Raw genomic sequence first — 16,141 nt, 5'->3', positions numbered from 1 at the left:
GCCAACTGACAAAAAATCCAAGAAATGACCTTTTAGAATTCAACGACCAAATGGATGGGATAAAAAAACTACTTAAAAAAATATAATCCAATTGAGAATGAAAATAAACGAGATCTTTAATGTTTCAATGAACGGAAGTAGCGCATGTTGTCAAAGTAAATCATCAAGTAGAGGTATCATACTTTGCGGATCGCTCGAAATTAGGACAGCTTTCATATAATCTTATGAAATTCTTATTGATTCTTGCATCATTCTAAGCACAGCAGAAGTACCAAAATATTCAACAATACCTTCTGTTTTAGAATTTACAAACAGTAACTATCAATAAACGGGATAACAAATGTGAAGAATTTATGTTCAAATGGAATTTATATACATTTACATCAAATTTATTTACAAATAAGTCATTTAAAGTATTAATGTTTATAGCAAATAAATAAAGTTCCTGGTAATAATTTTCATAACTTCATATCGACTTGTGTTTGCTGATCTAAAAACACATATGGTTCGAGTTTTAATGTTTTCCGTTGTATTCAAAATTGGCTACGCCAGCGCCAACTAGCGCAAAGCTTTTAATTCTTCAATGTACCGTAAAGAAGGATAAATTTAAAATTAATATGATAGCAATAAAAATGTATAAACATATCAATAGCAAATGTACTAAATGGATATAGAAAAAAATTAAAATTATTACAGTTACTCGTTCAAAATTAGTGGCACCAGCGCCAACTTGCGCAAAAGTTTTGAATCTGCAATGTACCATGAACATAAAATATTACCTAATAATCAGCATAAAACTAATTTAAATATTCTTAACCATTAATGTTCCTTGGGTATTTGTTTTAAGCATGAGACAGTCTGAAAATTGCTGATAAAAAAGCTGGTTAGGTAAAAACTGCGAAGTAGTTATTTGAAGAATTTTTTATCCGTCTTATGGCGCCTTAAGAAAAGCAGTTTAAGCATCGAAAAAACGTGTGATTTAACACCTTTAACACCCATTTCGGAATCTGTGCGCATTTCGATATCATTTCAGGTCATTCTCTCTTCTCTCGATCATATACAACAAAATCGCGATATTCGTATGTTAAATAAAATGATGTACAAGAGAAAGCTCCGAAAGATCAATGCAAAATCGCAAAATCGACAATCCACCGTTGAATAAGATTGCCAAAAAAAAATAATAAATTGATATTCAAAACAAAATTTCTTGGGATTTCCCTCACAAAACCTTATCACCGGAGTAGCATCTCTTTGCAAATTGTGGCAAATGAGGCGCATGAGACAGATGTTTCAAACAAAAATATGCAAAAGTTTCTGAGTCATAAACATTCAGTTATTGAGCTGTGGAAATCCACTCTGGGAAATTTAACACAACAACAAAAAAAGCAGCTACAAACACGCACATTAATTAATTCTTCATACCAGCAGCATAGATTTATTCATGAGATTCTGCATTAATCACACAAAAAACCAGATATTTATGCCATGTCCATTGATTTTGCTGCGAAGTCGTGCTATGTTTGGGATAAAAGATGGATATTTTTTTGCCAATCTTTTTATCCGCAGCTCACCTGAATTTTTCCACAACACAGTATCTTTTTTTTTCGATACAACATACTCAAATTTCCCACTTTTTGGCACAATAGGGCTATTCATAAGATTTTCCAATGCAATTAAAGTACTTCATAAGGAAATTTTATGTGAAACTTGAAGATTTGTAAAATATAGAAATTATCCGTTGAATAGGGAAGAACTTTGTTAATCAGTGCTTAAGATTCTTGCATGATATCGGCTGAAATAATATCTTTTGCACACTAAATAATCTGGCATGCCATTGATTAAAACGTATGTTGAATTTAACTGAAACGATCTTGCATGCTGTTGTCTGAAATGTTTTCCTGTTTATCCTTCAAACGATATCAAACGATACTTGTATGCCATTAGCTCAAACTCTTTCCTTCCTGAACGAAAGTTAATGCAGTCAACAGCAACTATCTTTCTTGTTCTTGCATGCCATTGAGTGAAATGATTATGATTCTATTTTTATTTATTTTGCAATGTCCTATGCAATCGACATTGGTTAAAAATTTCGCCATACAAATGAAAAAATTACAAGCAGCAAACAATCAGTTACGGTGTTCTGGCATGCCATTAGTTGAAACGTTTTTATTAAATATTTAGGTAGGCAATTATCAGCCGTATGGGCTAAAAATATTGCTTTGCAAACGAAGAACTTGCCCTAGATGGTTACCAGTGTGACAATTTACCAGTCAATAGCAACGAACCGCTTCCGGTGTTCTTGCATGCCATTAGTTGACATGTTTTGTTTAGAAACGGATACTTAAGTAGCCAATTATGATGAATATTGCCTAAAAATTTTACTTCGCAATCGAAAAATTTACCAGCCGCAACATACTTATGATATTCTTGCATGCCATTAGTTGGAACATTTTCTTCACAAATGAAAGCGATGGCGAAACGAGAACGCGGTCAATAGCAAACAATTGTACGAGATGATCTTTCATAATGTTTGGAAGCTCAAACGTTTTGATTTGCAAACGAATACTTAACAGCCAATGGAAAACAACTGCCAGCAGAGTTCTTGCATGCCATTAGCTGAAAGGTATTAACTTGTAAACAAACACTTAACTATCCTGGAAATTACTATTTTGAATAGGTTTTCTGAGATTTTCTAAGATCATATCAATCCAACAGCAAACAATGATTTTTAATGTCTGTCTTGTACTTGCATGCCATTAGCTAAATCGCTTTTATCAGATACAAATAGTACCTATCCGCTAGATCCACTACAACTCAACAGTTTTTAAAATGTTTTTAGAGCAGTAGCCTATTTAGCAAACCGTAAAGCATTTACAAAAAGCAATTTTGTCAGTTGCAACTTTGTCAGTTAACCCTATCTACCGCCCACTCGTGTGGTTCAATGATAATTTCTCTCGTGTCCAATGAGAGGAAGAAATTGATGGAATTTTAGTGGTTAAAGTGGCAGCAATCGAAGAGGAGTCAGTTATGTGAGTTTGGTCAGGAGAAGAAAGGTATAAAAGAGAAAAAACAACATTTTTAGCCATATCAACCATCAGCGAAGCAGTCAAGAAATGGCGCCAAGTCATATTCTTTCTCCACCTCCTGCACCATCAGCATCTGCAGCAGCTTTTGGAGTTATATTGAACATTTGGAAGCACAGCGCAAACACAGCAACTTGTCAAAGAGAGAAGTTGCGAAAAAGTGGCGCAAAATACCGTGCTGGCATGTGAGTGTCTCCGGAGTCCAAAACTAAAACGCTTATGTGGTGAATGTTCATGATCGGCGCCAGTGACAATGAGACTGGGTATCTGGAAGCTGGAGATGCTGTGGCGCCCGAGGCGAACATTGAGAAATGTCCCGGACGGTGTTGGACTCGGCGGTTGATTGCTCACCACAGAATCCTGAGAGGCTCGTCGACCCATGAAAAGTGGCCTCAGATTGAATGTCGGACGCAATAGTTGAGTTGATTCTGTAATCCTCTGTTCAGTGGCATCACCACCGCCACGATCACTGCCCTCACCACCACCTTCTTCACCCTCACCACGATCACGTGCATCACCATGCAGACCCCTCACCAGAGCCGCAATGTGCTCATACTCATTCGGATTCATTGCAATCCGAACTCACCCAAGATCTTCAACTCTTGCACTCTCTTCCCTTCAGATGCTAAAGAGACAAGTTCCCAACCACCAGAGCGTAATTGATAGTCAGATATTTGACCAACAACATCTAACACAGTCACTACATTAATTGCCTTCTTCTGTACACTAAAATAGTCACTCTCCCTATTATGTGTGGTGTAACGAGCCAAATCGATAACAAGATTTATTGTATGTCCGATATAATGAGATGCACGTGCTTCTTATAAATAGAAAATAACTCCAAGAAAATTAAGGCAGAATAACATGAGTGCAGAACAATTTTATCTTGTGGTAAATTTCCATAGTTTGTGAATCTTTAATTCGATAGAAAATTGTAAAAAGTGAATAAAATATGCTGAGATTTGCTTATCATTCTATTTAAATGACACTGCTAAAAATGGTTGCGACAGAGACTTTCCCAGTAATTTTATACTATTACTAAAACATTCAACCGAATTATAAAAAATATGCTTTGATAAGTTTCCTGAATTTTCAGTTATTGATATACTTCAGTCGAAATAAACTTTACTGTCATGTCAGTAATGATACAAGGAAACTAGTAAAGAAACTACATAAAAGCGTCCTTTTTTATAAAGATGGATAAAGCTCTTGATGCTTCTAATATTGGGCAATGGGGTGACATTAGCTCTGAAAAATGTGACCGATTTTAGTGTAAATTTTTTCCTGTTCTCGTACAGATTTCACAAGATATCTCCAAAACTACGTAGGTTGCCAATTTGCAGTTCTCGGTTGCTCATTCAATATTAAGTTGGCTTTTATTTTGTATTTATATTTTTTGCTAATTTATTCTACACTGACAGAAAACAGCTAATAAACCCAAAAGTTTTTTCGGCACGCTAGAAACATATGGGAAACATAGGAAATGTCACACCCCTGATATTGGGATTTTATAGCGAATAAAGAAAAATTACATACAAATAGTAATAAAAAGTTATCATTCATTAACAAATAGTATATTTGGGTAATGTTCAACAGAATAAGATTATAGTGCAAAATGCCGAGATAAGATACCGCAGGTGAGGATGACTTTGGTCCTTTATTGTTCGAAAGCTTTTCTTTAATTCTAGCACTTAAGTATGGTAACAACCGATCAGACATTGTAGATCGGATTGGCGAAGACCATCCTTGAGTAGTAGAAGGAGTAGAAGAAAACGTTACGAACGGCAGGGGGGCATCACCCCCGGAGAAAAAAGCCATCCGTATCTACGGTACCTCAAAGCGGTTCAGTAGAAGTTAAGAAAGGAACGTAGCCAGTTATGAAGAGCACAAGAAAGATGATGAGCTTTTGATGCTATAGTCATGTTCAGTGTATAAATGAAGGAAATATAACAATTAAAGGCATGGCTGTGAAAGATTCATCCAAGTGGAAATCGTTCGGGTTGCAGCCATATAAGCAACGGGTGTTAATTTTTCCGCTAGCGACGTTTCCTGCTTTATTTGAGTTCTTGCGGAAAAATTAACACTCGTTTTTCATTTGGCTGCAACCCGAACGATTTCTACTTAAAGAAAGATTGCTTAAAAAGTTACACATTGGGTTCTCCGATATTCGGTTGATTTGGATCGTAAATAACAGATTAACACCCAAGCGAGAATGGAGATTTTTTGACTTTCTCGCATGTTTCACTGCTATCACCGGAATATCGAAAAACCGAAGATCGGAGAGCTCGGTGTACAAGCCATTGTGAAGAGGTATCGACCTAGGAGCCGACCTAAGACAAAGTGTATGAAGCAAATTCAGGATCTTGTCCTGAAACGTTTCAATATCGATCTTGAACATCTGTCTGAAGTAGTTATGAATAAGGACACGTGGAAGTCTAAATTTGATGTATCAACCCTGCTACTTAATTATGGATAAGCAGTTGAAATTGATACTTTTCATGTGTCGTAGAATTATAGAATAATGACCTCTACATACTAGAGACAATTATGTCCATATTAAAGAGTTTTTACTACACAAACATAGGGTACTTGCTTCAATATAGGCATAAATTTCTCTGGTCTGTAGATACCATAAAGTGAGAAATCGCCCTTTCTTGATGCATCCGGCTGATCGCCCTTCTATAATGTCATGTGTGTTCTAAGTAAGTGTTCTAAGTAAGCAATTCCATGCAGTCTTATAGCCTCTACACACTAGAGAAAATTATGTCCATATTGAAGCAAATTCCCTACGTCTGTGTAGAAAAAACTCTTCAATATGGACATAAATTTCTCTAGTGTGTAGAGGCCATTACTAAAGTAGTTTCATTAATTTGACATTTTCAAACAGAATAACACTAAAGTGTATACTTCGGGAGAGAAAGTCATAAGAAAACAACTAAATACAACACTCTAATAAGAGTAAGTTCAATTGAATTCCAGACGCCAAAATGACAGAACAGCAACAAAGTCAAAAAAGGGAAATAATTTGTGAAAGATAACAAGACCTTTCTAGTGCTTAAACTATTTTGCAGAGACTTAAAAAACAACCATTACGATATTTTTTCAAAAAAAATAAAAAATAAAAAATAGAATACTAAAAGTTTTGTTTGTGTTCTGGATGCAAGGAAATGAATGAACTCTTAATATGAAGAATTTGTCAACATTATTTTTAGCAATTGAATAACAAACAATAAACGAAAATACGCATTCAGGAAGAGCATCATCACAGCATCCAAAATGACTCAGAATCATTTCCTGCCTGAGTGAACTTTCAGTGTAATAGCAACCATAAACCGTTCCTAATTGTGTACCCCCAAGTAATAAAGAACAAAAGACAAATTTTTGCCTATTAGGTGAGATTCTTAACAATCTCACCTACTATAATCCTAACAAAATTTCATGTCGTCCGATCGAGCTCAAACTTGGCCAAAATGTGTTTCATCACTTCCTGATCACGAATATATATGTGGCTAATTTACGTTCCCGGCCGGCCGGCCGGCTGGCCGGCCGGCCGGCCGGCCGGCCGCTCTTTGGAGCTTAATAGCTCCTAAACTAAAAAAGATATCGACTTGCGGTTTTCGGCAAAGGTTATATATCGGGTGAAAATTGCAACTTGGTGCATATACCCCCCACCCCCCACCCCTCCTTCCGCCATTTTGAAGACCCCCCTTTTTTTGTTTTCTCAATAGCTCCGTCCCTATGGTATTCAGCGGACTCAAATTTTAGTATGTTATAGCTGGGCCTTAGAGCTTTCCATCAATACCAAACTTAAGGTCCCCCGACACCCCTGACCCGAGCTATAAGGGTCCAAAAAAAATTTCTTAAAATGGCCATAACTCCGGTTTTAATTGTCAGAATTTAAAAAGTGAGGGCTTTTTGGAAAGCTCTCGTGAAATGCCACTTCCCCTTCTAACATCGCAAGTTCATAAAACCACCGCTAGGGGCGCTTTTTTTAAAAAGAAAATTTTTAAATCTTAAAAGTTAAATAACTCAAAAATTCCATTGTGCATCCGGCTGAAAATTTAGTATGTTGTAGCCGTTGATTATACCTATCAAACAAAAAAAACCTTAAGTCGATCCATAACCCCTGACCCGAGCTATAAGGGGTCAAAGTTCGAACATTGACCGGCCTCTATCTCCGGTTCTAACTAACATAGCGACCTAAATTTTACCTTTTTGGTTTCGTCTCAATGAGTACTTTCAGATGGAAGTTCAAAAAGTCACCACAGGTGGCGCTGTGATAGCGTTAAAATTCATAGAAATTCAAAGTCACTTTTCTCAAAAACGGCATTGTGCAAGTTAATGAAATTTTAGTATGTTGTAGTCCAGTCTATGACGTTTCCAAAATGGTGCGTATGCGCGCTGTGGTTAAAACAGAACCGGAGATATGAGGGGTCAAAGTTCACAAAATTCAAAAAATCATATCTCCGGTTCTATGTGACCGATTTTGATGAATGAGGGCTTAAACGAAAGATCTCACCAAATGCTACAACTTTCTAGAATATTTGAACTTCGTGGGACCAACACCAGGGGCGCCACAGTCGAAAAACCAATTTCAATATCACATAACCTCAATTATCTCGACTGTCGCTGAACCGATTTTGATGATTACTTCGACATAATTGTAGAGAACATTTGTCTCTACATTTCGTCCATACATCATTTTCCACTCAGACTACGCTATCACTCCGATTTTGCCGTTTAAGTGTGAAAAAAATGATTCTTCCCATAATAACGCTTTGAAATCAGTCAGATGCCAATTTGACTGCCTCTACTCCACCAAGACACTTAAAATATGGTTTTAAATGGAAGGTCCCACAAAATACAACAATTCTTTGAAATAGTTGAAGCTCAACAAATGACTACTTGGGGCACTCTGGATGAAAAAACGAGTTAAGAAACAAAAAACCTCGCTTATCTCGGCTTCTGAGTAATCGATGAGATCATGTTCTATGGGAAAATTATAGAGAACATTCTGGTCTACATTTCACCCATATATCACTTTTCTGTCAGTTCATCCAAATCCTTGATATTTTGGTTTAAATACAAAATTTGCATAATTTCACGAATTTGATTCAAGATAACTGAATGGCGTCTCCCAACTTCAGCTCTAAATCGAATTTGCATGCACTCCGAGCTAGCTCACGTTAAGAATCTCACCTACATAAGCCGGTTAGGATTATCTGTCCCTTTGAATTTGACAGCGTCACAAACAAGTTTGAAGATGCTCACTCTGTACAAGAAAACTAGAAAATATCACGTTTTAGCAAACGGATGAATTCTTTGTTAAATCACCTTTCGTCAGTTAAAACCACAAAATTGTTTTATTTATCCAAAACAAAATCATTAACCTGCCTTGAGGAAGATTTATTCAGTTCATCTCTCAAGTTCAACAAATTCTGGGGGAAAATACTGTATAAAAAAAATCCCCGAAGCGATTTTGGGATTGAGAATCTAAATACGAGTTTCTCAATTGACTTCCTCACTATGTCATAAATGATTCAGTAGAGTCTCGTGCTGAAGACCCAAAAAGATGACACAACAATCATAACACGATATAAATTGCTGTTATACACGCAATCAAAAACAATAAATGCTATATTGATAAGATCGATGGCAAAAGCGTGTGTAGAGCTCAAATGTTGGAAGTGCAATTTGAGACAATATAAAATGCTGATCACAATTTTTCTTTACTTATTGCTCGAACCTGTAGACAGCAATATATGCAATCCTCTGATTTTTCACTTCGACTCTTTACTTTATTGGACGTGGGAATGAGAAATTTGAAACAGGCGATACCTTTTTCGAATTTGACAAGAATTTGACATCTGTCATCGATTATCAGAGAGTTCATTACAGTAGAGTCTCTCAAATCTGAATCTCTCAAATTCGAACGCCGTTTGGATTCAAAATGTCAATTGTGAGGTTATGTTAGAAAGTTCGTATTCTTGGTGAATGAAAATCATATTTATGTGCTTCTTCCTGAATGTTTACATACATTATGGTCGTGTAAAATGAAAAGGAAGTATGTTACCACTAAAACTTGCGAGAAAGTACGGAAATTTGATTCAAAGTACAATTTAATCTCACACAAATTTCGTTAGTTTTGAAAAAATCGTTCGAATTTGGGAGGTGAGAAATGTCAAAAATACCCCCCGAGCGTTCGAATTTAGGAGACTCTACTGTACTTTATGCACGTTCCACACCGCACTACGGGAATACATATCCAGGCATATTTTGGTAAGGGGAGCTATATATTCACGTATTTCTAATAGGATCTGGGCTTTAAATTATTGGAATTTAAATAAACAAAACAATTAAGGATCTAAATTAAATTATATCTCCAATTTCCTTTAAAAATATGTGAAAAATGCGTTTTCAGTGTAGCCCTACCTCCCCCTATAATGGACGATTTGTAAAAAAAATTACATTAAATTGTCCGCATATCCGTCCAACTATCACTTGATGGACAAGCTAAACGTTTAGAGATAACGACTTTGGTTTTCAAGGGATCCTCTATTATACGGGCTTAAGATTTAAGACTTAGCCATATGACTTAACTGGTCCAATTTCTCATCAATCACGTGTTTTTGGAAAAAAAATTATTAAGGATTGGATTATTGAAGATAACTTACCTATAGATTCTCAAAAAAATAATTAAATTGCTCGCTATTCAGGATCTTGAGACCTTTAGAAACTGGGCTAAACCTCTAGTCTGAAGACTGCCCTATAGGGGCTTCAGACCTAAGGTTTAACTATATGGCTTAACTACTCTAATTTCTTATCAATTACGTTTTTTTGGAAAAATTTTACTCAGAATTGGATTATTAAGGACAAATTACCTATTAGGCTCTCAAAAAGCAATAAAATTGTTCGCTATTTAAGATTTTGAGACATTCGGAAACTGCGCTAAACCTCTAGTCTTAAGTCGGCCTTAGTCAACATTTATATCTCTGTTATTTAGAACATACGTCGGCGTCGTCCATTATTTCGAATTTAAAGATGTTTAAGGAGTTATCTAAATGAAAATTTCGGTCTTATACGATAGTGGCCTTAAATCACTCCATATTTTGGTTTTCAAAAAACAAAACTGAGTCAGCTCTAGAGGGATTATTTTTCAACCTATAGAAGCAAGAAGAGATTCACATGAAAGGTCTTGAATCCTAAATGAAGCTCCTATAGAAAGCTATCCAAAATAGGTCGTAAATTTAGATTAGTCGCTGGTAGGTGAGGGAGGTATGTTTCCTCGGATAACACTCTCTTTATTTCTGGTCTTACGAAGATGACGACTAAAGGACCAGAACCTAGTTTCGTATAATTTTGCTTGATTTTTGGGTTTACGGTTTTGGCCCAAAGTGGACAAATGCAGCCGCGATTGCGCTAAAAAGCTTCGTAATGTCCAAAATATCATGTATGAAGTTGAACAAATGATCATATGACATATTTGTAATCTTATCTATTTAACTTAGTTACAAATAAAAACATTATTAATAAACTGCGACGATCACAAAATAAAATAATAAAAATTCTTTTTAAATATAATAGATGTACAAGTAGTATACAGTTATACAAAGAGTTAAAATTACTTACATTAAAAGACATTGTCAGAGCCCAACAAATAACTCACATTTTTAAATTAAAAAAACAAATGTATACATTCACAAACAAGTATAGAAGAAATTACTCATGACAGGCGTAGGAAAGGTGACATTAAAAACATTAAAATTAAAACTACTAAGTATGGACTAAAATCAATTGTATATAACTCTATTTAAAATTACAATAATCTACCTTCGCAAATAAAATACACTGAACAATTGTATAGTACAAAAATATAAAAAAATATTTACTGGATGGGCAGGAACGTTAGGGATTTGTCTCGTGGAGATTGGTCGCAACTCGAAATTTAATTAAATTAGAATTATGTATAAAAATTGTTATTATATAGTCAGACAGAGAATTTATATTCTTATGACATGAAGTAAACATTATTATCTATCTATCTATCTAGTTTCACTTTGAGGTCGTTTAATACAATATCATTAATTTTTGAATGTTTTTTGAAATATTGACATCTTTTGGGAGTCCAGATCATTCAGCGTTATTTTAGCTTGTTGTACCACAAAGAAAATCCAAGAATCAAATCTGAAACAAGCTGTTTAAAAGTGAAGATTCTTGTTAATAAATTATTTGTTTTTATTTATCGTTTAATTTGTCATGTTGTTATTTAAATTATAGAATTTAATCAAAAAAAGGAAACTCAGAATTTTCCGTAAAAATACTTAAGAAGATCATTTCTCACAGTTGTAACATGAGATCTAATGGTCTGATTCTGATTACTGTAAAATTTTGACACATGTCATTTGAAAGATTGCTTATTCGAAATTTTGTTAACGGCATCATGAAATTTTTTTGTCAACATGGAGCATTTTGATACAATTTAGTCGAAATCCAAAATGCTTCATTTTGACGAAACTTTGAAAATTTATAGAAAACTTTATGATCTCTACACACTAGAGAAATGTATGTACATATTATAGCATTATTAAAGAAATTTAGACAGTTATCCCTATACCATACAGATGTAAACAATTTGGTTCAATATGCCCAACATTGATGATAGAGGCCATTGAACATTACGTCGTCTATTTATTTCGAAATGTAAAATATTAATATAAATGTCTCAAAATGTGTGAAGATGAAGACTTTTACATACCATGAAAAATTTTTGTTCAAACATAATATTTGAAATCACGTCAAAATTTTCACGCCAAATTTTCGTCAAAATGCTTCATTTTGACGAAATTTTCTCACAATAACTGCTATAAAGATTCCTCCTATATGCCCTATACAACTAAAAGATTTTTCAAAAATTTTTAAAATTTTTTAGTGAGAATTGTAAGGTGGAAGGAACACCTATTGACACTTTAAGAACTCGTGTTATGATTTATTAATTTAATGTCACACTATTCTGTATCATTTGGGATATTAAATTTGAACACCTAACCTTATATGAAAGGGTAGGTGTTTCATTTTATTTTATTTTTTTGTTTTGTTAAATACATTAAGTAAATTTCAATATTTTTAAACAAATTGTTAAGAAGTGTTTATTACCGGACAGGTGTTCTTTCGACCCTATGTTTGAATGTCTGAAGAAGTTCTCAACTCTTTGTTAGTAACGTTACTTCAATTTTAAGGGACTCTGTAACAGATGAAGGGATGCTAGAGTTAGACTTAAGGAACTTTTGGTTTTATAAAATCTTGCTTAGAGAATTTTACAAGAAAATATCGAGAATTGTAGGAAATTTTCGTCAAATATAGGAATTTTGAAGTAAATGACTTCAAAGAACTGAATTTTGAAGAAAATTTCTCACGGTGTGTAGATACCTTTAGACAAGCGCCTGATAAGTTGGCCTTTTTATATGGAGCTAAGGTAAAGTACCCTGTAGTCGGCCGGTTTCTCAACTCGGCCAGTGCGACTATTTATTCAATTTACTTAGATTTGTTATAATATGGTCTCACCGATTACACATTATAAGGTGTATTATATTATATATAACGTAAATCAGTGAAAATTTCATAGAAATTGACTATAAAACGTTAAAAAATTGGTTAAATAATTCAACTGGCCGAGTTGAGGAACCGGCCGACTAGAGGGTACTTTAGCATATTTGAAGCCAATTCCTAAATTGATCTCGGACTCAGCTCACAGTGCTCCGAGGAAAAATTTATTTAAAAAAAATTTAGTATATTTATCCCTCCATACGGAAAGGTATCTTATAATACGGAAAAACGTCACACTTTTTAAATATTTAGCATAATGATCACGAGTGCAGAAAAAATCCCATATAAATTTAAATCGAAGTATGAAAAAGTGACTTCAAATTTCAGGCAACTTGCCAGGGGGTTGCCTTTAGATAGCCATTTCAAAACTCAATTGTATTATCAGTTTACTGTAATGTAAGGTAAATTTTGAAGTGATCTGTGTATCGTTTCAAATCAGTTTGAAGTGGTAAAGGCATTGTGAAAAGCTAGAGTAACTTCCTAGATCACTTCCTCAACTGAAACATTGATTCACAAATATTTTTGGGCAATGCTTGAGAGTTCAAGCAAACCACAAAGCTCAAATGCTTTCCACCCTTTCTTAACAATCATAGAGAAAGATTTCTTTTTTCAATTATTACCTGATCGAGCGATATTCTAAATCCTTTGAGCATGATTTTTGGTATTGTATGTCTCTTTGGTAAATTTCTGGTAGAATTTTCTTCAATTCACAAGAGATAGAATCCACCACAATTCGTGCACAATCTTAGAATTAGACTAAACACTCAACTGGCTTGATTCCGTCTTTAAGTAGTAAAGATATTATTTACAGGAAAATATTTTTTTCACCCAGAATTTCTGTCTCACTCTCTCCAGCTGATAAACACGTGTTAAATTCGGTTGGAAAAGTAAGATGGTGAAAATTTGCAATTGTATTTAATTTACATTGACTTATTAAGAGACGATTATCTCGGGTAAATAGTAAGAAAATAGAGATATCTTCAGGTGCAATTAAAACACATTCCTCCTTCTTTGTTTACTCAGTGCACAAGAACTAAGAATTTAAAAATTTTTCACAATGACGTTAGAGATAAAGCACAATTTTGCCAAAGTACCGCTTGTGAAAATTCTTGCAAGGAAAAAAATTCACTGAGAAAACCACAAAAAGTATGAAGATTGCGACTGAAGAAGCATACAAGTGGCCACGGTATTTAATTTATCAAATAAACATTGTTATTATAGCACTTCTTTTACAACATTAATATCATTCCTAAATATCATCTTTTGCACAAACACCAGCCCATCTTAATTGGAGCATAAAGTGATTAAATAATAATCTCAAAAGTGATAAAAATCGCAAAGATCACATTGACGACAATTTGTAGAAGGCACCGCAACTCAAGCACTTTTGAGACTATCTAATACAACTAATAATGAGGAAAAGTGGCGGAAAATGTTGCAAAAAGAAACTTTTCAGTATTGTAAATGTTGCAACAATAGGCACCAGGGGGAGGGCATGTAGGAAAAGACCTCCATGCTATTTGAATGGATGTTGATGACTGAAGGCGAGACTCTTCCAAGTAAAACTTGCAGAGTCTATAGATTTTCCCTCTGGGGAAATTGTCGACAAAGCGTCATCACATTTGAGTGTCTCTCGTCAACTTATCTCACATCGTACCATTATCTGTCATTTCTCTCTTTCTCACACTTAAATATCGCGTGTATCAACTCTAGTACACCCCCTATTACCCTCCTGCGGAAAATACTGACATTGATAAAAACCTTACAATGCTTGACAATTTTCGCACTTTTCTCTAGACAGTTGAAAATTTCATGCCAAACTGACACAAAAAAGATACTCCATCTGACAAGTAATTTATTAATTTAACAATAAATACACATTTCTCATTTCATCCTCATTCTCTCAATTTTCATTGAGAAACAATGAGAACAGTCACTCAGAATTATTCTTTCATCGCGCACAAACAGTAGCAAAATTCAATATTTGTCTTCTCACAATTCTTTGTTTCATTTAAAAAAAAGAAAAATATTTTACATCAAGTCTTAAATGTAAACATACTTATGTGTATACATCGTATACTTGTAATATATAGTTGGTATAACATTTGTACAGACTCCGTGTCTGTTCACATAAATATTGAGTGTCAAATGTGAGTGGTTTTTATTGAGTGTCGTCTGCAATTAATTCTCAATCAATTTCTCCAATCAAAAATAAACTAAACTGCTACATTCATCATTCAATTGGGCTTAATTGCAACAATTTAATACATTTTCGTAAATTGGCAAATGTAACACCTTCAACAGGAATTTCCAATTAGTAAGCTTTGCCAATAAAATGTTCTTAAAATTATTAACAGGTTTCATTGATCATTCTCGTATTTGCGTTTATTTGTTATCTGCATTTGGTGCAAGCTACGACAACAGTCGGTCCAACCGACAATGTATTTAAGGTTTATTACACAATCAAATATCGTCGTGTGCATCGACAGTTGTCATACTTGTGCTTTTCAAAAATTTGTTTTTTTTTTTAAGAAAACGTACGACAATGTTTGTTATAAACGACGAAATTTGGGGTAATGGCCTCTATATATTCTAAGAAGTTTTCGCCAATATTTGACATATTGCAGCGAATTGTTTACATTTTATATTTATTCAATATTCTAAATATTGACAGAAATATCACTAGTGTGAAGAAGTCGTAAGCCATAACTAATAGGGTGAAAGGAACACCTATTGACATTTTAGGAACTCGTGTCAGGACTTATTGGCACCCTACTCTGTACCATTTGGAATACGAAATTGGAACACTTATTCTTATCGAAATACGCAGATTAATGAAAAAATGTTATATTATTCAGATTTTATTGGATGAATTAAATAAATTTCAACATTTTGACAAAAGTGTTAATAGGGGTTCCTTGTCGAAGACGTGTTCCTTAGACTCTATGTTTAAATTCTTTTATCAGTTTAGTGGAGTCTACACACTTGAAAAATTTATGTCCATGTCCATATTCAAGAGTCTTTCCTACACAAACGTAGGAAATTTGCTTCAATATGGACATAAATTTCTCTAATATGTAGAGGCCATAACTCATAAAATAATATTCCTCTAAATTCTAAGATAGACATTTAAATTAAAAAAATTAATTCATCATTGAAAGCTGAATAGTATTTTACTGTAAAAATATTTAATTTTAAATTGTTAAACTCATTTAGGCCAATAAAGTAAGAAGTTCAACAATTTCCAAATGGTAAGTAAAGTATTTTTGAGTTCAGGAAGAAAATACTAAAATAATGTTGACAAAGCGAAAATTATGAACTGTGAACTATCTTGACCTCTCAAATGTGGTTTACTTTCTATACTGACCAAGATAGAATATTTTACTGACTACAAATGTTTTGTCAAAGTAAAATGCATAAAAAATGGTAAGGGAAGAGTACCGCGGATCGAACTG

The 16,141-nt window shown here is 34.1% G+C and overlaps 1 protein-coding gene across 9 annotated transcripts in view; it reads right to left on the bottom strand.

Moving 5' to 3' along the window:
* The window catches only part of LOC129798314 (kinase D-interacting substrate of 220 kDa), a 68,963-nt gene that overhangs the window by 36,104 nt on the left and 16,718 nt on the right, over positions 1–16,141 (bottom strand). For 2 of the 9 annotated variants that reach the window (XM_055841418.1, XM_055841419.1), the window contains exon 1: positions 3,435–3,637. The exons of 3 other annotated variants lie outside the window; for them this stretch is intronic. In XM_055841418.1, coding sequence (XP_055697393.1) covers positions 3,435–3,464 — 30 coding nt within the window. In that variant the 5' untranslated portion in view covers positions 3,465–3,637. Of the gene's footprint in view, positions 1–3,434; positions 3,641–13,306; positions 14,189–16,141 lie in introns of those variants that run through there. 4 more of the 9 variants (XM_055841414.1, XM_055841412.1, XM_055841415.1 and 1 more) reach the window with 4 other exon arrangements.

This window comes from Phlebotomus papatasi, chromosome 1, assembly GCF_024763615.1.
Source record: "Phlebotomus papatasi isolate M1 chromosome 1, Ppap_2.1, whole genome shotgun sequence".
Taxonomy (NCBI): Eukaryota; Metazoa; Arthropoda; class Insecta; order Diptera; family Psychodidae; genus Phlebotomus; species Phlebotomus papatasi.
Note: the sequence above shows the minus strand (reverse complement) of the source record. Positions and strands in the feature narration are given on the sequence as shown.